Source organism: Lepisosteus platostomus, chromosome 9 (assembly GCF_059453375.1).
Source record: "Lepisosteus platostomus isolate fLepPlt1 chromosome 9, fLepPlt1.hap1, whole genome shotgun sequence".
NCBI lineage: Eukaryota > Metazoa > Chordata > Actinopteri > Semionotiformes > Lepisosteidae > Lepisosteus > Lepisosteus platostomus.
Window position 1 is genome coordinate 57926116 of NC_142619.1, and position 25809 is coordinate 57951924.

Sequence of the window (25809 nt, forward strand, 5' to 3'; positions counted from 1 at the left end):
GGTGTCGAACTGTCCCGCTTTTCTTCAGAAATAAATGTAACAGATGAGCCGAAAAAAATAATTAAAAGTCATTATCCACATGGCTTGGGTGGTATAACGTTCCGCAAAATATAAAATACATATATTTTCAGATGTTTACACAAGTCTTTTTTGTCCATACAGTTTTGACCGATCGGTGGTACAATATTTTAAGCGGATCTCTTGAAACGGTGGAGATATCAACTGTTCCGGGGGGAGCCGTCTGGGGCAGTGGGCACGCCTTTTGCACTTCATTGATACTTTTTTTTGCTAGAAAACGCCTTATTTCGCTCCAGGACGGCTGCGCTGCACAGCGCCTCTCCTATAGACGGGCTGGCTGCAGCCGCGCAGTGAAACTGTTGCACTGCTGCGACTGCGCAGTAAAGGGTGGAGGTGGTGGGGGTGCCAGTGGGAGGATTGCATTTAGAGGAATGTGAGTTCAGTTAAATACCGGCCAGGGTAGACATAAGCGCAGAGAGAGAGCCGACAGAAGGCGCGGACAATATCGGATCGCCGAGACAGCGAGCAGACCAGGTGGACGGGCTCAATGGAGAGAGACGCAGTGCAAACAGCAGACTGCGTTTAAAACCACCACCACCCCGGACTGCCCTTTCTGTTCATGCCGATTCACTGCTACCCCTCCTCCCGACTCCCCTGCTCGGCTGTGGCGTCCCTCGCCGCTGTACCTTTTCGCTGCTGATTTCGGCTCGCTTTGGGAGGGTACGAGCGGGGCTATATGATGAAGTTCAAGCCTAACCAGACGAGGACGTACGACGGGGAGGGCTTCAAGAAGCGGGCGGCGTGCTTGTGTTTCAAGAACGAGCGAGAAGACGAGGTATGCTGGTTCAAGATGTGATCGTCCGGCAGCTGGGCGAGATGAGCCTTGTCCGTCCGTGCTTCAAACTCCTTAATCCACGTTACATAGGGAAGATAGGTAGCCGCAATCTGTTCAACGGTGAATGGCGTTCCCCTTTCCCGGTTTTACAGGGAAAATAAAACGGGATATCCAGCGTTTTATAGATTATCAGTGCTAGTTTTGTGCAATACTTTATACATGCTGTATGTTTTTGCGCCCCTGTCAATTTTCCAGCACCAGGGCAAACGAACGATTTAGCGGTGTGCCGTGTGGTGCGTAATCCGCAGTACTTTGTGGTTTCTTTGTTGGGAGTGGGGAAAAAAGCAACAAACGGCTACTTTGTAATCTCATTGACTGGGCGACGCAGAGCGACGAGTTTGCCACAATGTGTAAACTGTATACCAACAAGCGAAGGTTTCCTTTCCGCCTCCTGCGTGAAGCGTATCCAGTTCGGGCTAGTTTCAGAGCCAAAATGGGTACTGCAAGCAAGGCGCCAGCGGGGTGGCGCGGCAGCGGCTGCGATACCCCGTGACTATTCAGCGGTAGCCCCGTGTGCCCAGGAGCGCTGGAAAATCGTGCATGGGTCATGTTGAATCATATTAGGTGCCACGGATGTCGACGAATCAGATTTTTGTATCTATTAGCAGAGCCATTGTCAAAACTGTATCGATTTCTGAGACGAGCAGAAATTAACATGTCACCGTCCTCCGTATTCCGATACCGTGAATACTATTATTTTGCCGACTGCTGTTTTTCTGTTTGTAAAGAGATTTACACTCGGAAATTCCTGTTTGCTTTACTGTGAATACGTTGGTACAGTACGCGCACGTATGAAACGTTGAAATGTTGTTTTTGCACAGATAATGAGCGCCTAGGACGTCCCCTATTATTTGTAAGTATGATAACAGTATTTTCCCTGGTGTTAAAGTAGAACAGGCAAGGCTATCGAAATGCCCATGATTGTGAGCCCACATAGGCATAAACTACTTGAATGCCCATCTGAGGCGAAACTAAAGCAGCCTTTGGAGATGGCTAACAGGTGCCATTAATATTTTCTATATAGAAACAGGATCATAAACTCATTTATTTCCCCCGATAGTGGCTCATCACGATAATTTGTGTATCGATGACATTTTGATTTGGTACAATGAACAGATTTACAAACCTCCCCAACTATGAATTCCATCTGAATTAAAGTGAAAATTACACTTAATTCCTAAATGCTTTTTTTACTTCGTCTTTTCACGTAGCTGTAACAGTGTGCTTTGAGTGGCGCAGTGTTTACTCGTCACCTAGGCGCGGATCTTGCTTGAATTAACTTGCACACGACGTCTGATTTGATCATCGGCCGATAAACCTGCTGGCTCCACTAAATTATCTCAAACCCCATTGGCTCCAAGTGAAGCAATAGTTGACTTTCTTAGATTCTGATTAAGAGGCACTGCGAGAGACGCGTTTTATCTCCTGAATCTCTGCAGCTCTTTCCTCTGTAGATGTGCTGTATGCAATAAAAATCTGTGCATTGTCCCGGACATTCTGGTTTCTTGGAAAAACATGTAACGACTTGCTTATAGGGATTTGGCTATAGTTGTAATTTTTATTTGGTCAGTCATATACTGTCATCTTTTCTGGATGTGTTGTAGACCAATTTTTAGATTAGCCTGACTGGAAGGCAGACACATGCATGATCAATGCGGGGTGTCAGAGGAATCTGGCTCATCTAGTTGAAGAAAGAGACTGCCTTCGCTTTCAGAAGGTCCGATCTGCTCCTCAGATAAGTTATTTGCAATAAAGGGTGTCGCATCAAGTGCGTAGCAAATGAACCCCTGACTTTTTTTTTCCATTCAAGCCTCAACTTCTCGATGAATGCTCTGAGAATCCTTTTGGCTTTTCAAGTGCAATAGAGTTGCTTAAGCCTTGAAGGAACTTCAGCTTGGTCTCCAGTGAAGTCACTTAGTACTGCAGAGTAGAAGAGCTTGACAGGAAGGGACAGGGCTCAACAAGAGCAGGGTGCCTGAAAATGGGGTCATGAAAAAGTCATGAAGTGTAGATGTCTTTCATAGTGCTTTGGCCTCCTGGTAGGTAGTGGTTGCATTATGGAAAAGGGAGCATAGTTTCCCCTTAGTTTCATTAGAAAATGTCCGCTTTGTGTATAGGAAACGGATTCCCCATTAGCTAAGAACGTCAGAAAATCAAAGCAAAGATGCACGTATTTAAAAAGTGAAATGGCCATTACAGTGGAAATATTCTAGTACTATTCTGATACTGCAACATCTGATGTCCAAACAGTCCAGCAAGTCTTTCTGTTCAGTGCATGGTTTCAAATGGAGCACAGCAAAAGCTTCTGGCACAGAAATAATTAAGAGCAAGCACATTCATGTAAGGATGGGTCTTAAGAGATGTTTGTCTTGTCTGTAATCAGCATGCACAGCAGTAGATAGATTGTGCATAGATAGCTATGTGGTTGACACTGCAGCCAGCCAGTACTGCACAGACACTCCTCCAGCCCAGAAGAACAACTTCAGCCAAGCTCTGCCTGAGAGCGGTTTTACTGTGCCTGTCAGCATCAGTTGCTGATTTGTAAACCCCTTTTTTTTCCGTCTAGTGTAGGAGAGTGAAGAATAGAGACGGAGAGATCTGGCTGGGTGAATTTGATCCTTGTGTATGTAGCATTTGGTGTGTTGCTATAGATGCACAGTTTTCTTTTGCTTTGTAAGTGTAGTATCACAGCATTTTGTTTATCTGTTTTAAATTTAATATACTCTTTTTGGTATTCATAACTCACCTATACACATTTTGCCATTAAAATGTGCTTGTCATTGTGTTACTGTAAGTGGCATTAAACCTGAACTACTACCCTTCCTGTGATACTGGACGAAGAGCAAAGGGGTCTTACAGCAGTGACCAAACCAAACAATTGTACTGCTGCACTTTCCTCAAGGGGTTATCATCCAGGCCAGCAACCAGGGGGTTATTGTAGCGCAGTCAACCTGATAGAAGGCAACAGGCAGAAGGTAGTGCTTTATACCCTATCTGTGTGGATTGACTGGGGCCTGATGCGGTTTCCAAGGAGATAGATTTGCAACTACCTGGTGGGAGCAACTTGCAGGGTTGTGCAAAACATTTGTTTGCTCGCATTTGCTCTTGGTCCCTTAGAATGTTTATTGCTCCACTTTGAACAGGAGGAAGCAATTAATGTATTTTTCAAGGGTGTAAAAAAACACAAAACTGTCCTTATTATAGGACAAGTACAGTAACCCTTCACAACTCCTTTATAGTGCAGGGCTGGGATTCAGGCATACACATAGTAAGTTGAAGGCACAACCGTCTTTCCTTCAGGATATGTTTAGTGTTATGAACCAGTTAAGTGAGTTAATTTGTCTTGGGGTTTGCTTTTGGTTAATGATCTTCTGTTCCTGTCTTTACCACTGATTCGTAAGAACACAATGATTACAAAGTAGTTAAAGTTAGTAGCATGTTAATTCAAGGATCTCCTCAACCTTTATTTTGAAGGGACTCAAGAAATCTTCCTTAATGACATGGGTGAAAAATGTGTTCTTGACACATTTAAACTTTCATCTTTCCTTTGTTTTACTTTTTTATTTTGCTCAGGGATTTTAAAAGCTCAGTACTCTCTTGAAGCCTGAACTGCTCTTCCCTTTGGTGTTTTTTTTTCCTTATTCTTTGGTCACATTAGCCAGGTCTGCTGCTGTCTTCAGCAGTGCTCTAGAGGCATGTGCATCACAATCGTAGCCATGAGCACAGCACAGCACACAGAGGAAAATGCCTTTGTAACAGGGCTCATCTGATGTGAGCAGCTATGGTGCTGTCACCTTCTGGATCTTGAAAGATGTGAGCCCACTGGGTCAACAGGCTGATCTTTTGGCTTATGAGATTAGGGGGTGAATCCATGCATGTGAAACCAGTTTGCTACTACTTTACGGTTCTCCATCTTGGAATGTACCATTTGTTGGGGGCATACCATTCTGGTATGTTAGGGGCAGTGTGTGAGTACTGTATATAATGATTTAGCTGCTATCTTGGGTCTCTTTTCTACAGCCTGTTTTTCTTCTTTGTAAAAAGCTTGAAAGAGCATAGTATGAAAAAGACATGGATATACACAGCTTTTTTTTTTCTTAATCATAGAGCACATATTTACTCCTTCTCGCTGTGGAATGTGAGTATTGAGTGAGTCTCCACACAGTGAACCAGTAGTTCTCCGCTACGTGCCCTGCTGCCTGACCTTGTGTATCCTGAGGTTGTGCGTTTGCATCCTATTATGACTGTTTGGTCTAAAATTAAAATTCTAATTGCCTTGTGACTGGCGTTTCATTGAATAGCCTGTCCTTGGGGAAAGGGTGAGGGCCTGCGGTGGGGGAAAGCCACAGGTGTCCCCCGAGATGGCTTCTGGATGTTATTAATACTGCTGAGGGGCATAGGAAGGGGGCTGTGTCTAATTTGTGTCAATGGAACATCCACAGAAATTGTGTGAAGGGCAAAGCTAAGCTTAGGGATTGCTTTACAGAAGGCAGAATTGTTTATTCAGGGACTATTTTTAATATTGTAATGTCCAATTAGAGTGTGTCTGAAATAAACGTCACATGGAAGAAGCGGTCTGTTTTTTGGTGTGTAAAGGGGCATGGCATTTTTCTCGCTGTCATGGCTGTGCATACTGTAGAATTCACTATACTGTTTTCCCTTACGCTGCATTGTGAGCATAGAAGTGACATTCCAAGTCGGGCTGTGAATTGCACGCGAATTGGAAGAGAAAATGAGTCATGTGCTGAATTGTGTTTATGCTACAGTTCCTGTGCAGTTTGGAAAATATTCTGTCCTCCCTCAGCAGCTGGACTGGTTCAGTCGTAGTGTTTGTTTTCACAGGACTTTGCTGTGGGGAAAGCATCTCTGTGACTCAGGCACCCACTGTTTGTCCTTCCTACTTTCACCAAGCGGGGCTGCAGTCCCTGCAAACTGACTTGCTGAACTGATACTTGATAGATTCAGCAGAGCATTTAATGGGTTCAGTCAGCAGGTCCTACAAGTGAGACTCTCAGCTGAAATATGGTATTAAAACAGTTTATCTACAGGTCTAAAATCCTGTCTAACATTTTAAATGTCATTTACCCATGGATGTGTTAAATGTAATTTTTTGGGGGGCTGTCTAGGGTATTACTCAACTGTGGCTCTTAGAGGTGCCAGACTGTCAATGGTGCATCAGTGATGGTTAATTCCAGTTGAGCTGGTGTTGGAGAGGATTATATGAATGTTTCCAAAAGACTGTACTTTTGAAGCCTACAAGCACTGACTTTACAGGTTAAGTGAAAGTCACGTGAGTGTTTCTCTGAAGGTTTTTTTTTTCTGTCACAAGTTAGGAGAGGGAATGTCTTTGTATTGTTCCTGCTGTAACATGGTGAGGTTAGTTTAAATGTCAAGGTATGGTATGAGGCAGTCTCTCAAAGACAAATGCTGTACATAACCAGCACAAACCAGACATTGCCACCTCATACAGAAGCCTTCTCTTGGAATCTGATAGGATCTGTTGTTACAGATACACTGTCACAGGTATGGTAAAGAAGCAAGATGCTGTTTTGATCTGAAAGCATGCTGCACAGAATATTTGCCGTTGAGTCATGGTTAATGTTCACGTAGGAAGTTTCATTTGTATATTGTAAAAAGCAGGCTTGTGTTAATAAGAACTGTGATTTGAAAATCTTGAATGACTTGGGGGGGGGGGTGGGGGGAATGAAAAAGTGGAAAATAGTATTATATGTTAAGCAGTACAAGTCGAGTCTTGGCTGATAAATACAGTATACTGTATTAATACAGTGTATAGACTATAGACTGCTGATTACTAATGCAAAGCACTAGTAAGACCTTATTTGGAATATTGTATATAAGTCTGGTCACCTCATTGCAAAAAATGATGAACTAGGTACATTTCTGAGCTTAAAGGAACGTCCTGCACTGTCAGTCTTCTCTGTTTAAGGCTAAAATGTTTCCTTCAGCCAACAAGAGCACCTGATCTAGGGATTCAAAATCTTCAACTGCTTTGACAAAGTCAACCCAGTGAACTTCTTTGGAATCTGCACTGAAAAATCATCCATAAAGCACAACTGGTAATTGTGTGGAAGTGTCTTTAATACAGAGGCCTGGAGACACTTCTTCCTAAACTCCTTTTCTTCTTGGACTTTTGTATTTCTGTCCAAAAAGTTGTTTTGAAGTTTGCCCATTGTTACCTGAAGTATTAAGTGTATCCAGGGCTGTCAACTGTTAATCTGTTAATCTGTTAAATCTGTTAACTCTTTCACAGAAGATTCTCTCCCCTGTAATCTGTGAGATCGCTAGATAGAGATCCTGTGAGTAGCATCAGGGACTTGTCTGAGTGTTCTCTTAATGAAACTGAAACCTGTTCCTTCAATAGCTCAGTTGGTGGAGTGGAGGACTGTAGTGGAAACAGCTGGGAATCTTTAGGTCGCTGGTTCGAATCCGGCTCAAAGGAAGGCGCTTTTGGGGCAGAGCGGTGGCTCTGTGGCTCAGGATCTGCGCCTGTGGCTGGAAGGTTGCCGATTCAAATCCCGCGGCCGGCAGAGGTATCCTACTCCCTCGGGCCCCTGAGCAAAGCCCTTAACCCCAACTGCTCCAGGGGTGCCATATAAATGACTGACCCTGCGCTCTGACCCCAAGCCTCTCTCTCCCATTTGTGTGTCTCATGGAGAGCAAGTTGGGGGATGCGAAAAAGACAAATTCCTAATACAAGAAATTGTATGTGGCTAATAAAGTGATCTTGATCTTGACCTTTTTAAGGTGCAGGATTCTGCCCTGTTTGGTCTTGGATGGTCTTTTATATCCACTAGAGTGAGATGGAACTGGGTGACTACATTCATAAGTACATGGGCCAGGGAGAGAGAGAGGCAGCATTTCTTTCAACTTCTTCATTATATTCATTTTGGGTTGTGCGGTTTCAGATCAATACCTTTAATGTTCTGTGGCTTTATAGGGGCTTCTCAGAGACTGCATTTAGACATTTCCAGTAGGGGTGCATCTGCAAAGTTATTGATAATGCTGCTTTGCAGAAACAGTGGGACGCTGCTGAAGACTAGAGCTTGGTCTAAGAAAGTCATTGATCTACTGAATTATCCAAAGGGTCACAGTGAAGAAAACTGGATATCGACATGGAAGCACTGAAGCACTTGACCCTAGCATGACCAAAATGAGAGTGCTATATTCTTTACTATAGAAGTAAAGAGCTTCTGCACTACAGTTTAATACTGACATTTTAATGCCCCCAGCAGGGATGAAAATCACCAAAAAGCATAAGTACTTCTGAATGAAGGATTCCACCAAGGATTTTACAATAGAAATTGTTCCTTGTGTAAGATGTGCTAACATTATTAGATTATGCCTCATTCAAGGGAGTTACAGTAAGTGTAAATCACAAAGGAAGTGCCAAAAAGTGTAAATTAAGGAAATAAAGGAATGACTTAGGAATGACTCAAACAGGAGAGTTCATGCTATGCCACACCTGAAGAAGGCTCCACGGCCGAAACATTGTTCTCTTTCTTCTTTTTTTCAGCATGGAATAAATCTATTACTTGTTACTTTGCAGCCTACGCATGCTGACGCAGCTCCCCACCTGAGTTCATGCTATGGTGCATTCCTAATTTAATAGACTTATTTGGGTGAAGTTGCTTTAAAAGGTCTGATCATTTTTACTTTTTTTGACCGATACCTTCTTCCACAGTTTGCTGTAAAAAGTTTTGAATATATTCGGGGGGGGGAATTCTACTGATCCTACATGTAATGTAATGTTTCTTTATTAGCCCTATACAATTTCTTGCATTAGGAATGCGTCTTTTCGCATACCCCAGCTTTTCTCCAGGGAGACACAGACACAGAGACAGGGAGAGAAGCTTGGGGTCAGAGCGCAGGGTCTGCCATTGTACGGCGCCCCTGGAGCAGTTGGGGTTAAGGGCCTTGCTCAGGGGCCCAACGGAGTAGGATTCCTCTGCCGGCCGCGGGATTTGAACCGGCAACCTTCCGGTCACAGGCGCAGATCCTTAGCCACAGAGCCACCGCTCCGCCCATGACCTAGATAAAATAAATATTCTTTGCAGAAAAAAAATCTTTCTCTTGTAACTATAATATTTCTCCTGATTTTTTTTGTCTTTTCGTCCTCTTATCTATTGCACAGCTTATAGTATACTGGAAGAGCTAGCCTGTTGCCACTGTTGGATACAGTGTTTAGAGTCATTTTAGATCATTGGTGTGTATATCCCTTGTACCCTGAGTATCTCTTATACCCTTTAAATCAAATTTTACTCTATCAATTCAGAGAACAAAACCATTAACCCTTGTGTTATGGCTGGCCAGGGAAGAAACGTCGAAAACTAACAGGATACATTAGTACTGCACACAGTATGATATGTTGAAACTAATTTCTTTTGTGTGCAAGCAGCCATGTTTTACACACCCAGACTTGCAAAAAAACATAAATAGTATGAAGGAACATTAAAATAGATGTTGCATTATATAAAAGACATTAACCAATACAGAGTCATGAAGTTCAAGTAGGTAGCTGCGTAGGCTGCAAAAGAACAAGTTAAGGTTTATTCCCTGCTGAAAAGAGAAGAAACGTTACAGGTATGTCCCACACAGAGTCATTACACACCATTCCTACAGGAATTCACACAGCTATGCTATGCAAGGCTCACTTTCTACAAAAAGAGCTGCTGGTAATGCAGACGGAGGCCTTTATCAGAGCTTTGAGTTATTTTGTGTGCTAACTAAAACTTGTTGCAGATTTGGTTACCAATTAGTTTTGTGATGACTTAAGCATATTATTAAAGATTTCTTAACATGAAGTCAGATAAGTTGAATAAAATGGGACAACCTACTGTATGGCAAATCCTTTTTATATTTTTTCATTTGCTTATTTGAAGACTAATTATACTGTTTACATCTTCAGATATGTTATTGAAGGATTAACAGGAACAGGGGAGTCCAGTCCTGGTTGTGAAGATTCTGTAAGACACACCAGCCTGCATTCTGGCTCGGTACCTCACCCGCTGGTTTCTGGCTTTATTGGACCAATTTAACAGCATTTTCTATCTCTTCACGCGTAGCTGCTTTACAGAGAGCTACAGCACAAGCAGACTCGTCGTCCCCCCCAGAACAGGACTGGACAGCCCTGCTTCCCCATTAGAACTTCTGTCTTTTGGTTAACAAGATGTTTGTTTTTTAATGTAAAATGTTGTGGAGTTTGTAATTGCTGTAATAACAAATGTTTTATAAATATTTTTTCATTCCAATAATTGGTTTACAGACAACTCTTTCTTTCCTATGAAATGTGTACCACAGATTCTTTTTTTTACTGCAGGAATTCAGAAAAATAATAATAATAAATATACACAGACATTAAGCTGTTTTTCATGTTTTGAGGAATCATTTGAGGACATTTTTCAGTTCAGTTTACCAGAATGTGAGAGCTTCTATACATTATAGACCTATAGTAAAATGTGTACAGTAGCAATTCCATACCATTTGAATTTGGCTGGGAAAACTACCTTTTTGGTAGTGGAGCTGGAAACTTTTGCTTTTAAACAGCACAACTGAGACTCATTAATCCAGAATGGTTACAGAGATAATCAGTAGTAAGATAGGGTTTTACTCTTGAAGTGGGAAGAGTTTCTTTTGGTATAACATTCCAAACAAGTTCCACAACTTTTCTCAAAATATTCCTTGTAATTTAGAATTTTAATCGAGTTAATTCGATGAAATTAATGAAGAGGTCTATCTGTGATTTACACAAAGTTCCCAACTTTTTTTTATTAATATGGGATTGAAGTTTGGCATCTGTTGGACGGCTGTATAGGCTAAATGAGACTTTTAACACAATCCCCTTGTGTTTTTATGTATCGTTCCGAGTTGTGTAAATATCCTCTATTCTTGTGGCCAGAAAAGACAGAGACTAGAGAGATTTAGTCAAATGTGATGTTAATCAGGAAGGTATGTCAGCTATTGTTTGGCCTTTCAGAGTCTGACTTTCTTATTCTCACAGCATGAGACCCTGTTTATACAGGAAAATGCATTCAAATTTCAGGCTCATGGTCAGTAACAGCCATGGTGAATACTGTACCATTTCGTGCCTTTTAGTTCTCCAATTCTTTTTTATTCTTTTAGTGTAATAAAGGCTCTTTTTTATCACACCTGCAGACATGTAAGGTCCCATCCGATTATATGAAAAATATCTCCAAAAAAGGCTGAGGAATGAGTCATCAGCTGCTCAGTTGTAGCTATGTTTTCGGACTTTCTAGAAAGTTGGCATGTCTTGGGGAAAACCAGGTCCTTGTAATTCTTTAAAATTCTTGACGTCGTTTTTGTCATACTCTGAGCTACGCTATCAAAGTACTGGAAGATCACACGGCATGGTAATCTTGGCATGGAAATGTACAGAATTTAAAAGGGGCAGGAGATGCTAACCTGTGGGCTAGAGACAAAAGCTCCTACAGGTTACATTGTCTGTTCCTGACACAAGAGCCCGATGTGAGATACCATACACCAGGCCTCCCCTGAGTCTGCCACTAAACAATTCCACGGGGGAGATTGATATACCCCAGACGCAGGGGCCTGTTCAGAGTTTTGGTTTGCTTGTACACCAGATAGGGCCAATTCATGCGTGGAGAAATCACACTTTCCTTTGTCCGTTCATCCGTGTATGCAGACTCAAAACCAAGGGCTTGGTGCCTGAAATCTTTAATTGTGTTTGAGGTGTAAGTGTCAAAAATGTCAATAGAAGCTTAGGATTCAGTATTTAAAAAGGACTCCTCCATATGTATAAAATATACTTCAAATGTGCTTGTTTGATGGTCTGCAAGATCAGTGCTGAAGTGACAGGTATTGGCTATTTCTTTCCTCTCTTTTTTTTTTTACACAACTTTTCTGTGCTTTCATGCCACCTCAGTTGAAAGGTCACTGGCTAGTGGCAAAGGTAAAAGGTCAGACAGGTATCTCTCATCTGTCAATGTTCATCATGTCCAGACTGCAGGTCGCAGCATCTTCTTTAATTATGTTTTCAGGGACAGGCAGCCTTGCAGGAAAGGGCAGTGATAATTGCTTCTTCAATACGGGGGGGGTGGGGTGGTGGAGAGAGTTCAGTATGCAGGGAATTTATTGACCAAATCTAATGGCTTTCTATTTTGTGTTCTAAGAATTACTTTTTAAAAGTGGTGTGCCTAGCAGGTTTTGATTTTTTATTGCAGCAGGTTTTTTTAAACGGCGCTTGGCTGTACTGGGGGTTTTGCGTAGTGATATGGAATGGATGGTTTGATCTGCAGTGCGCTCGGGTTCGCTCGACTTGCAGCGTGCAGGCAGCAAATCGATATAGGAAATATTTGGAAAGCCAACTGCCTGCTGCAAGTTCTGTATAAGTACTTAAATGTCTGCAAAATGTTATTTCATTTCTTCAAGCAAACAGGTTTAAAGTGCAGAACCTTCATGGGTTATTTGTAACCACAGTAAGAGTAAGTAGTTCAAGACGGCTTGTTTTGTTAAAGGGATTGTGTTAGCCGAGCAAAACAAATGCAGATGTTCAAGCTATCCCTGTAACCCGATATGAATGCCTTTAAGAAGTGCTTTCACTGGTACCAATATATCTAGTGTAACTGTTATTTGCCATTGATGGACATGATACATCATGTAGAATAAGCACAACAATACCTCTATTCAAAGCACTTCATGACACTAGACTCTTGACAGTATGCCTGTCTGTTGAATGCTGTGGACTAGTCTCGACCACCAGCACTGAAATTACCACTCAGAGCAAAAATCACTGTTTTGGTTCACAGGGGCCTCTCTTGAAGGTTTCTGACTTTGTTTGTACATGTTGCCTAATCACCTTCAAAAGGACCCATTTTACTTAAGGTGGAATGGGCCTAGATTCACCTAGTTTCCCTTAGACTCCTGTATTAAGGCAGTGACTTCAGAACCAGGAGAGACTGTTTATACTGAAGATTCTTCCAGTATTCTTAACTATCTTTGATTTGAGCTGTCGCTGCTGTAAATGTTTTTTTGGCAATAAGGACGAAAAGGAATTTCAAGTAAGATTTCTGAGATGTTTTCTGTGTTCTGTCATTAGATGTTGTGTTATAGTTACCTGACAACCTACAGCAGTGAAAAGAGCATTTTAATTGTAGAGGCTTATATTTCTTACTCCTAAATGCGTTAGATTCCTGGATCTTTACATTTTAGCCGCACACAAAATGAAGTCATTGTTATATTAATTAAGCTTCAGAAGTAGGAATATGTTCCACATTGTAATTTCCAGTATCTGCTCTTTTTTTCACTTGACTTTTTTTTACTGTTTACTGTTTTTTTTACTGTTTTTGTGATGTGCTCTGCCAATTAATTCTTACAATTGCGCTCACAGTGGCAACCCCAGTACCTACTTGGGGATAACGAGGAAATGCATACGGGCCCCTCTGACCCTCCTTCCCCTCAAGCCCCTGGTCTTGTGATGGATGGAGGAGAGGTGTGTCCCTCATTGATGACATCACTGCAAGCCCGCAGGCACTGAGCCTTGTGTTGCTGCTGGGACATAGTTAGTATCCTGCCTCATGCTCGAACCTATGGTCACAGTGCTGAGTTTACACTCGCAGTGAATGCCTTAACAGTTTAGTCACCTTGCTTGACTTTTTTAGAACAGTTATATAAGGAATTGATTTCAGAGTAAGTTCTGTACTGTCCTTTAGTAAGCAAGTAATTATTGATCCTTCAATGTGTAAAAGTGGAGTTGGGTCTTTAGTATCCCTTTTTGCTCTCTGACGTGTTCTTAAAGTGAATCTGTTATTACTTAAGTTAAATTATTTATTATTACTAAGTTATTATTACTACTAATAACTACTGCTACTATTACTACTAATAGTAGTATTATTACTACTTGTTATTACTAAGTTAAAGTACTTATGATCACCTGAAATCACTGGGTCAAACAACGTATGACGAAAGGTACGCATGGAACTACCCAAAAATAAAAGGTAACATTCGCAAAATCTCATGACGGCAAACACAAATCGCGTGATTTCAAAGCAAAAAAGAAATTTTTGACTTTTATGTCCCAGTACGTTTGGAAGACATTGTACTATCATGTGATCTCTGGCACGCGATCAGTAATAGGCTTTTTTGCCTCTCATTATTTTTCCTGAGTAAGTTTGTACATTTTTCCAGTTCACATACTGATGGACTTTGTCACCTTAGCTTACATACTACTGCAATGCTTTTGAGTCACAGGCCTCGGTCTTTGATTTCCTTTTATATACTCCCTACATGACACGGAATGTAAAATAAGAATGACCGGCTTTATCCAGTAAAACAAATTGTTTTAATCATAGTTCCGTTTTAATGCGTTTGTTTACTCTGCCTTTTTAAATAATTAAATGTGATCATGTGAAAATATGTGGATACATGTCCCACTCTTCAGTAGAACTGATCTGCCATGCAGTCTTGCAGTTCTGATGCAAATTCATGAAATGGCTTGGGTATCCCATGCAACTTCTCCACCGAGTTTGGCTGCCCTCCAGCAAGTAAGTGGTCAACTAGGGTGTTGTAAGGTCACAGCTCTTCTGTGTTATAAAACCCAGTGTTTCTGCTCCAGTGCTGAGCGATTCCTCGACTGTAGTCTGCACACTGTTCAGATGTGACCTACAGTGAACAGGAAGCTGCTCGTTTCATACAGTAGGCCTGTAAGGACTGAGTCTTCAGCACAGGATATTGTACTAGAAGATTCGGAAGTCTGTGCTGTCTGCTTTTTTCCTGTTCTCTCACGCTTTGCGGTTTCTGTTTCGACGTCATCAGCAGACCTTCAACCTGCTAAGTTATTGCCGGAACTGTTCCCTGTGTTAATGCGCCTTCCAGTTGAGAATCGGCAAGAGCCAGTCTCATTCCACATGCTTGAGGTTCCACAGCCTGAAATCTGTTTCAAAAGCAGCATGACCTCTGCATTGGTTTCCCCGTTAATACTGATTGAGCCGTGCACAGGAGCAAGCTGTCTTTTGTAGCACTTGGAGTGCATAGTGAAACATGACACACTGAGGGGGATGAAAGGGAGCTAAAACTACTTTCAAAATCATATTGGGGTTTTTAGATTCAGCTTTCTTCTTGCAGTATATACTTATTTCCTTTTCTGTTGGTCTGCATCTCGACTGTTAAGTTCCCAAACCACTGTCCTGCCTGCCATTTATTATTCAAGAGGGGTATACTATTGACTTTTGATATATATAGTATTGACCTTAAAATTGGAGCCTGTAAATTGGCTTACTTCCACCTAACAATTTCTACTTTGTCAACCCCTGGCTGAGTCCTTAACACCAATGAATATGTCAGCCATGTAGACCATTTACATAATATTTGTCACCATTTACATCTTGGAGCACATTCATTCATAACTGCGTCACAGTAACAGGGATGGCTTCCCATTTTGTGCATTGGCTGAAATTGGGAATCTGGGAGTCATATTTAATCCCCTGCTGTCGTTTGAGGCCCATGTGAAAAATTTGATTAAGACGTCTTTTTTTTCCCCACTTTCAAAATACTGCCCGCATTAGACAATTTCTGTCAATGCAGAGCGTCTGATCCTTTGTGCCCTTTCTCAGACTTCACGAGAGACAAATTCTTTGACTCTCTTCAACTCCAAACTTGCCTTTTTACCAGGGCCTATGTTCGATTGCCTTGCATTCTGTCTGTATGAAGTGTGTGTTGTTGTTTATTTTTTTCTCTTACTTTTTATTGTCATTTTTGATCACTATATACAGTGTCCGTGCGTTTGAAAAGTTGCTTTATAAATAAGTTTATTAATCTCTTGCAGATTTTATTTGGATCACCATCTGTCCCAAGCATCCAATGATCCTCATTAATGCAATGAGGTCCACTGTAAGAGAACTTTTTGTGGAGTGCAATTAGAATTCATTGCTTGTTTTAAGATTCATTTCTCTATTTTAGGTTAAACAAAGTGTACAGAGGCCTGAGCCAGAAAAAGTAAAAGCTTTTTTATTACTACAACTATAGAAAAATGAATGCTGCTCAGAAAATGCTAAAATGATAGCATTTAGTGCCTGGTTGCTTACAGAATGGGATAATACCCTTTTTTCCTGTAGAGGAGAAGAGGGATTCACTGAGTTTCTATCAAGATCTGCAGTTGGTACATTCTGGGTGTAGTCTAGTTTTCCACATCTTCTCATCTTTATTTTTCTTTCTTGCTTGAGCCGTGAGTTTGTATAATTTGAATTATGTGAATCAAACGCACCAGTCAAGCCCTGAAAGCAATGTCATGTTGTACCAGGTGTGCGGCTTTCATCGCTGTAAGTGACCATCCTAAATATCGGACGATATTTTCTCTATAGAACAGTCTAAAAGCCTAAGTCTAAGGCAGATGTATAAATGCAGGCTACACTGCAGTCCGTCTCACCATATTTAAATTTTGACAACATGTTAATTAACGCATGTTATTGCAATCTGATTAGGACTGTACTGTTGAAAGCAAATTAAACCAAGTCACCGTATTCAATATGTAAAGAATTTAGAGACTTGCAGTTGTCATAGTAATTAATTAGACTATCCATCCATTTTCAGGCCATTTTTCCTGATTTGGGTCACAGCATTAATTAGGCTAATTAAAATGATTTCTGTCAGATTATGGTAATAATGTTAAGCATTTTGTTTTTTTGTATAGTTTAATCTTTTATTTCAGACCACAAAGAATGCAGTTTTTGTAACCCTCAAAACAGATTTAACAGTTTGCTTTGTTTTGTAAAGACAGTAATGTTTAAAACAATGGATATTTATTTCTGTCACTAGTTATGGTACATTGTTACATACATGAAATAAACCTTTAGTAGTTTGTTTTAATGTTAAAATATTTTTCTTAAACAATGACTTAAATGTGTAGTTGTTGACAAAAGCTTTTAGGATTCTTTCCAATGTGGCGTCTTGCAACCAGTAAATGTAAGTTATATGCTCTCCCTAATTTAATGCTATTTGGTGATAACTTGTGTTCACACCTGGGTTATACAGTAGGACTGGACTGGTTAATATCGGAACTGAATTGCATTCCTAAACTTGCATGTTGTTGAACTGATTCTCCCTTTGGGTGCAAAAGTAAATATTTTGCTTAAAGCACTTTATCTGTCTTGATGCTTTAAGTTTAAAGTATGATGATCACAGTTACGTTTCCCAAAGCATGATGCACAGAGAGGGGACCCACTTCACCCATCACTGAAATGCAACACTTACAACACCCACTCTGGTAAACAGAAAATCAGGTAATTGGGGGTATTTAAGGAGACCTGATTTTTCAAGCCCAGGAATTTAGGGTTTATACCCCTACTCCTGGTGATCTATGGGATCTTCAAAGGCTAAGTAGTCAGGTACTTGATTGATGTCTCATCTCTTGTCTTCTGTGGTACTGAGTACTACTGTAAGTAAAGGCTACATGAAATGTTATTTTTTTAGCGCACAAGAAATATATGTCAAGATTGACAATTTCCCAGTGCCGTGTTATGAAAGTGAGAAAGTGATTTGGTGGATCAGCAGTGCATGAAAAGAAGTGTTGATGTGGTGTTAGAATCGTAATGCTTGGGGCCAGCATTAAGCCCTTGACAGGAAAAAAGACTGGGCGTATTATTTATTCAACAGTAAGGCTCTTTGCTATGTCCTGCGTGATGACAGCAGCAGACTCTGACTCACTTTGTCTGTTGTGCTGTTGCTTCTCCTGTTTCTTTTTGACGGTACACATAACCTTGGAGAATCCTCTAAGCAGTCAGTGTTCAGTTTAACATAAGTTACATAATCAAGACTCAAGCAAGGAGAAGACTCTCTAAATGGCTGCAGTGTTCTTCAGGTGTGGTTTTAGACTAGATTTTTCATCCCTTATCCTTTAAAAGTATAAATTAATTTCTTGCCAAAGTGAAGTCACAGATGGTTAACTCGTTAACAAACTTGTTAGTGTCGTAGACCGTTGAAAGCTGTATGGGACAGCAGGCAAAGTTCAGGCCCAGACAAGCTACAGCACTACTCTCTTTGTATACAAGTAACTTTGTCCTCCACATTCCTGATGTTCTTCTAGCACACAATAAAAACAGACTGAGCAGGACAGTGATGGTAACCAGGAAGTTGTCAGTGCACAACAGATACTGCTAGCATACATACAGTGTACCTAACAAGTAGTGCTGAAAACTAATATAACCGTGAATGATTATGACCACTCCTTTCATCAGGCTGTAGGTTTAGAATACCCAGATTTAGTTCTACTGAACTTAAGTAAACCCTTTATTCACATAGCAGTAAATCTAGTTTATATTAGTTATATTCTACTTTTTTTACAGCATGTATCTTATGTATCCGTCTCGCACCCAGTCTTATTAAATTAACTGATCCTTTAATCCTTACCAAGCTGCTAACCTGTTTTTCTCATCTTATGCATGTATGTTTTTTCATTCATAGTTTCATGTATTGTGTTGGGGCTTTTACCTGCCTGCAAAGCATATTTCCCATCTGGAACAACAAAGCAAATAATTGGAAAGGTTATTCTACAAGTGACATCTGCAGTTACAGACCAGCTGCTTCCTTTCATTCTCTTTTATGTTGATGCTTATTTATTCATATGGGCTGTGAACATGCAAGGAGGTGTGTTCTGCAACCTTCAGAATTTAAGGTCTGCTTGGGTGATTGTGTCTCACATGTTTTGATGACAGCCAGTAGAATCTTCAGTAAGAGATAGTCCATATAATTGTCATATACTCCATAGAAAGATAGTGAAGCAATCTTGTCAAGACATCTAACTGGGCTTGAAGCTGCTATTCCAATTATTCCAATTAAACTCCTGTGTAACCCACATAATGAGGTTTAGTAAAACTTGTCACTTTTTAATCTCTGACTAACACTTTAGTGAATATACAGGCATATTTACATTTTTCTTCTGTTTTTGTCACGATATGCACTTTTTGTTTTCTGGTGGGGAAGGAATCCTGTAATGGATAAAACCAATGTAGAAGAACAAAAACACATGGGAGAATGCTTATTGGGCAGTGGGTTGAATCCCAGGAGCAAAGCAGCTGTTCACCCAAAATCTACATCAGGGGTTCCTGAATAATGGAAAAATAATGGAAGGCTTATGTGAACTAACAAGTTGCTTTATTGTTAACTTTGCAAGTTATGTTCAATTCAGAAGTTTGGGTTTTCGATCATGAATCTACCTCCAACCTGTGAAAGAGCTGAAAGCAATCAAAGGTTGATCTAGTTATGAAGTCCATTAAGGGTTCAGTTCTGTAACTGATTGTGTAACTTAGCTGATGTGTGCTGAGCGTTCTTGCGCACTATGGCTGCCGTCGCATCATCCAGGTGGGGCTGCACACTGGTGGTGGTGGAGGGGATTCCCCATTACCTGTAAAGCTCTTTGAGTGGAGTGTCAAGAAAAGCGCTACATAAGTGTGAGCAATTATTATTAACTGAGCCCTGGGCTGGAACAAAACCCAGCAGGTGTGTGGGCTCACAGCACCAGGATTGAGAAGCTCTTGGAAGATGCAGTGCTGGTTAAACTAAAAGTTTTCCATGTTGCTGTGGTAGGCAAGTATTTGTTCTTGGTTAACTAGTTCATCTGGGTCAGTGAAGGATTTTAAAAACGTCATTACACAGAGCTCTGTCGAAAAATTTGCCTACATTACCTTTCTGTGTGTAAGGTAATCAAGACCAGTAGAACTGGTCATGTTTTAAATGGTTGCCAACCAGGAAAATGCCATTCTTTAAAACTGAACTACACCACTAGCTTATAAAATGAATGAAGCTTGTAAAATGTATTTCTGAGCAAATGTCCTTTAATACATCAAGCCATTCTGTGTATTGACGTTCAGCCTGGTCTTTAGAAAACTCCAAATCCTACGGTCTGTTGGAGAGTATTGAGTAACTCTCATACCATTCTTTCAGATAGATCTCATTTAATAAATGTACTGCATCTGACCTCATATTAAGGAGTGGTATATGATTTACAGTAGAAACATGCAGAAGTGCCACACTTGACAATTAGATTTGTCTTGGAAAAAATGAAAAGAGAAATAAACAGAATAGAAATTAGTCAACGGCAATGTGCCCAGGACATATCATGCTAAGATATCGTGCTAAGATGGGGCCCCTTGGAAAATCTTAAATGCCTTTTCTCTTATGTTAATTGTCAAACCAGATATGTTTTTTTTTTGTAACATTTACTTAAAATCACAAATCAACAGTTTCAGTTGCTTTCCTTTCATTTGTCCCTGCTACACTGTCTTGGGTTACTTGGGGCTTTTAGAGATTCTGGTAAAAGGTGCTGTCTTCAGCCCCACTTTTGCCCCTGCGACAAATGGGGTGCTGATAGTTTGAGCATGCCCAAGTTTCCTTCGTACAGAATTGCAGCATGTGACTGTGCTTGTGTCCGAAGGCAAGTCAACATGCTATGTGCTGAACCACCAACTGCAGTTTATAGAAGTCTGCTGTGTGTTACACATCTTGCTGTCAGTACCTCTAAAAGCTACTGTATTCAGCTCTTCAGCTTTTTAGCTGACGTTTGACAAGCGCCTACCTTGTAATAGCCTGGTAATTCAAGAAAAAAAGAGATGGGCTGTTCGGCTGAAGTACTATAAAAAACAGTGGGCTTGTAAGAGTTTTGCTATGACACAGAGGGCTCTCTATGAAAGTGGTCTACATAATATGCAGCAGCTTTTAGTGTACTTAATGGCATTGGATATAGAATTTTACTTTTTGCATGTCTTCAACATGGTATGGTCTAGTTGCTATTATACTTTTCTTCTCAAAGTAGAGCCGAAAGCCTCATTTTTAAACTATACAAGTCAGAGAAGCACAAGGTAAAGCACATTGGGCTCTGGAGGGGTTTTTGCAGTAAAGTCATTGCTGGAGGCGGAGAGGCTTTGTGGCTGTGGAATCCGCGAGAAATTGTGGAAAAACACTGGTGAAGCAATGTGCCGGCCAACACGTACAATAGGAACTCCCCCTCTTCATCTAGAGCAGCACCCTCTAGGAAGTGTATGGTCAGATTTCGAATTTAATTCAATCTAAATTTAAAGCCTTTAGAAATGTTTCACTTTACAGGCAGTAGACTGTAAAAAAAATACAAAAATAAATTTATAAATGTTATAAAGCTACATCACATAAATTTGTGCCTTTTCCCTCTAGTGCCTATATTTGTGGAAACAGTTTAATTAATTTTAGAAACTCTTTAGGTATTACCTGGCCTCTTCTATTCTTTGAATGTTGTAAAACGCACAGCCTGACAATCCTTGGATGTGATCACCCATTACTCTAGAAAGTGAACAGTAAATTAAGCAGTGAAATATCCTGAGGTAGTTCAAGTAGGGAGCTGCATAGGAACAGGTTACAGGTTTATTCCATACTGAAAAGAAAGGAATCACAACTTTGTGTTTCCTTTTTCTTTTCAGCATGGAATGAAATAACCTTGTTAAGAAATACATTTTAAGGAGCAAGTTTTACAGTACCACTTGCTTTACCACACCCTGGGTGGTAGTAGGAAAAGTATCCGTGTGTTTAAATCGAGGGTAGAGCATTCCTGGTTTTTTTTTGTCATACAGTCATCTAGTTAAATGTGCAGCACTGAAACAAGGCTGGAGGTGCAGGGCAAGGGTAGCTACCTCTCCCGTACTGCTGGGAGTCGAAATGTTGTAGCAGGTGTTGTTTTCGGTGCACGTCTCCGGGCCCTGTTGACAGCTGACAAGGCTCGAGCCCTCCGCGAATGCGGGAACAGCACACCACTGTGAGATGCCTCTGCTGAGCATGACGACACACGAGCGCTTGCAAACGAGAGGGACCCACTTGGCCCTTCCAGCTCGTCTGCTCGGAGAGAGCACCCAGACGGGAACTGGACCTCAGCCACTTTGCTGCGTTGCTAAAGTAAACTGCATGTAAGCACAATTAGCGAGCCAGTTTAAATAGCATTGGCGAATTTCATTGCAAGAAGAGCAGATTGTAGTGGGGATATATATGGTTTTAAGACTTAACCCATTAAATACATTCTTCTCTATTGTCCAGAGTTTCATTTAGTTCATCTGGGTCAATGAAGGATTTTAAAAACGTCATTACATGGAGCTCTGTAGAAAAAATTGCCTACATTTCATTAATTTTAAATTGTCCTAAATCTACTTAAATCATTTCCACGCAATCGCCAGCACCAGTGTTTTGGTGCTGTAACACCCTGGTAATAATCAACATATTTGTGTAATATAGTGCAAAGAGATATTTTTCAAATGTTTAGAAAAACCATGTTAATTTCTAGGAAAAGAAAAGATGGTCTTGTAACAGTAATGTTTTGTCGTTATCGCTTTGCGGCGTCTCGTAGTGTTGTGTCCAGGCCCAAACACTAGTGCAAACAGCTGCGATCTCCCACTTCCTTATTTATCCGTGTTTGTTGGTTGCAAAAATAGCTTGTTCCTGAGCCATCAGTCAGCAGGCAAAATGATAAATGCCTCCTTTGGTTCTGCCATTTTGGGAAGTTGTTGCTGTTGTGTACAACGTGCGGTCTTGTTATGCGAACATCGAGTCAGAAGTTAGAAACAATCTTGTTAGAGCACTTCGGAACTGACGCTGCGACCAGGTGTCGAAGGGAATCAGAGTCAAGCTGTTCCTCTGGATTAAGTTCAATTGGATTCAGTCTGTTGTCTTAGCATGCTTCTGTCAGTTTATCAAGTATCTCGGTGGCGAGTGGAACGTTTTGTTCCAATTTTGACTTATCAGACCATATTTTGCATTTCTTGCGATAAAGAGTCATGGTTACTTTGGGGCATATTATGAACAGTAATGGCTGTACTTGCAAAGGAAGCCCACTGTGTAGCTCCTGCTTTGTCAGAATGTGGCAATTTAAGTCATTTCGTTAAAGATCGGAATTTCATCTCTGTGGGATTCCTTTGTCCTTCTAGGAAAGTTCAGTTGGCAGGTGGAACAAAGCATACCCGTGCATATCTGTCCGAGTTGAAACCCTTCATATAATCCAAACATGAGCTTGGCTCCTGTAGTAGTCCGCAATGCATTTTCATTAACCCCCGTCAGAACTAGACTTTTTTTCATTGTACGTTATAAAGTGAGAATAAATGCATTTTTAATTGCTTATTGAATCGGTTCATCTCATTTACAAAGCTAATGCATAGAAACGCCCATCTACCAGGCAGGCTGGATGGGCCAGATGGCTTCCTTTCGTTAGTAACCTTCCTTACATTCTTCCTACCACGTGCCCGAATCGCACATTGCTAACAGACACTGTTATCCTTGCACCTGCTGTGAGGCTTCGAGTACGGTACATATGGTCGAGGGATGGACATGGTGTCATCAGAATTAAATTTTGCATTATGTACCCTACTGATAGTATTTAAGAACAACATGTACTTTTTGTAAACATTCTTTTAATTTCTCTTGTGCTGACAGTTTGCTGGAGTCGTCCTTTTCTTCTGTTGTTATACAGCTGACAGACAGCTGGTCCAAGGGCAGTCTGTTGAGTGTGGTGCAGTGAACAGGATGCCCTGTTTATGGCCCATTCAGGACACCTGCCTTTGGCACTGTACCACTTGCCATCTGATCGCCATCCAACTAGGTGACTCTTTGTTCCCAAAGGATTCTGCATTGGAGAGAGCAGTGCTTTCCTTCCTAAAGGCTTTTTTATAGTTGGAAATGGGGGTTTCCCACATGCAATTTGTCAGGGCTGGCCTGCACAGGATGCATCAGAAAGTGAGATGTAGCCACTTAGATCTGACTCTTTTTCTTCACCATTTTATCAGGGCCTATGGAAAAAGTTGCATGACACCAGGTCCCTCTTCTTGGTCCTGTTTTCCTTTTGCTGGCGGTGATCCACGTACACAATTCTGTGTATTTTGACCTTTTTTTCATAGGTGCTTAAGGAACCTTTCGAGTCAGGTGAGAATTTCGGCTTTGACGCGATCGTTAATTCAGCCTGGATTTCATGGGAGTCTTAGGTTTGAAAGGCACGAGCTGTTATAGCTTCAGATCCTCTATTCCTCTGTATCCCACAGGAAACTTGGCAACTTTTTTTTACCCTAAATCCAGACCGTTCTCAGACGTCTAACACCAAAAGCAGCTTTGTAAAATTGTTGGCACTGCTGAAGTGTCTGTTCACTTGCATGCACAATCAGAGGACTGATGGAATCTACAACAGATCAAACTGTTTGGTCTTTTTTGCTTTGCACATCTGAACTAATAGATTTAAGATTTTATTGTATTTGCTTCCCTCTGATTTCTTTGGAGCATCAACATTTATGATAGCTACACCACATGGAACAAAAGAAGAATTTCTAGCTTCTCCCCCTATCAGTAATTTGCCCCCAGACTGCAGATTTTTTGGGCAATTTTATGACTGTAAGTACATGCAGTTCTGTTGTTTGCTTAACACCCGAGCTAAGCTTTTGGTTTGCAGGCAGAAAGGCAGATGCTGAATTCAAAGTTTTACAAAGCCTCCATATGATTCAATGCAACACTGCCATCCAGCAGCTCAGCAGTTCTACAATTGCGCTTTGCATGACTGCTTGCAGTGATTCTGCTGTCAGCAGTACTAGCAGGCTGGCCACTGCAGCGGGTTCATGTCCTGGTGCAGAGGCCTTCCCTGACCTTATACTGGTGCCTATGGCTGCAGGGCTGTCTGGTGTTGCCCATGATGTGATCTTGTAAAAATCCATGCCAGTACCTATTTTCCTGAGAAGAGGGGTGTCATTTATTAATGTTTCTGTATATTGAAAATACTTAGAGAGGTCTCTCTGCGTTATGTAATCAGTGGCTTATTAAATATGAAACCGTTCACAGGAACAAAGAATCAAGTTGAAGACCTTTGTTGACTTGTGAAGTGCACTTGCCCCACTCAAAAGCACATGACAGAATGGATTGCTGTGGCATGAGCATGGGTCCTGGTCAACAGGACATTGGAGCACCAGGTCTATCATGTGGTATCATTTGCAATGCCCATAATGTCACTGTCCTATAAACCAAACACCACTGATGGATAGAGAGCTCAGTGTGCCTCATAGTGTGTGTGTGAAGGGCATAGATAAAAAAATAAAAATAAAAGCCGGCTATTTCCAGAAATGGCCCATGTTTCACAGCGGATCAGGCAGGGTCTAGTCTTAGTGCCACAAGAAGCTTTGCTGTCGTCGTCGAGGCCGGTTGTTTAACCTGAAATGGGTGCAGGTCATTGACACAGTTCACTTTGAGGACAGCAGCTGTCCACCCCTCGGTTACCCTGCTGGTTGTAATTACATGCTTACACTGGCTAAAGAAACTGTTCATCCATCACTTACATCTTCCCTAATGCTGCTCTCCACGTTTAATTTATTGAGCATTAATGCCTGTTTCCTCACTCTCCAAATACTGATTACTTTTTTTTTAAGTAAACATTTTTAGGACAGCTGTCTCTAATTTGATCATTTCCAGCAATGTACTGTGAGTTATGATCTCATAACTGTCTGCATGTGTTCTCTAATCACCTTTTCATGCACAGGATAAAACCTACTGTAACGTAAAACCATATTTCAGTGTTCTAACCCAATCATCTACAGGAGTATTTTTTCTACTGAATCTGTTCCTTAAGGTGCCTTATTTCAGGTGGTTCTACTGTTCTGTGACTGTGTTGGGTGTGTTTGAAGTATAACTGGTAGAAAACAAAATGGAAACAGCACTGTAAATTTATTTAATAGGGCGTTAGTTGAAAATAAACTTCAGGGTCACCAAGAGTAAGGATGAAAGAAACTGCAAATATGAGGGTGGTTAAAATTATGAAGAATATTGGTTTCTTCCTTAAGGAGAAACTGAGAACTGTGAGAGCACGGAGGTTATCTGGGGCCAGAGAATTAAGAAACAGATGGAAGAGCTTCTCCTCACAGCAGCAGCCC

At 41.0% G+C, this 25809-nt stretch overlaps 1 protein-coding gene across 2 annotated transcripts in view; it reads left to right on the forward strand.

Annotated features, from left to right (window-relative positions):
- Window positions 1-393: 393 nt before the first annotated feature.
- The window catches only part of LOC148655320 (diphosphoinositol polyphosphate phosphohydrolase NUDT4B), a 46334-nt gene continuing 20918 nt past the window's right edge, over window positions 394-25809 (forward strand). The window contains exon 1 of one of the 2 annotated variants that reach the window (XM_088645832.1): window positions 394-853. In XM_088645832.1, coding sequence (XP_088501958.1) covers window positions 755-853 — 99 coding nt within the window. In that variant the 5' untranslated portion in view covers window positions 394-754. The remainder of the gene's footprint in view (window positions 854-25809) is intronic. The other variant, XM_088645833.1, reaches the window with a different exon arrangement.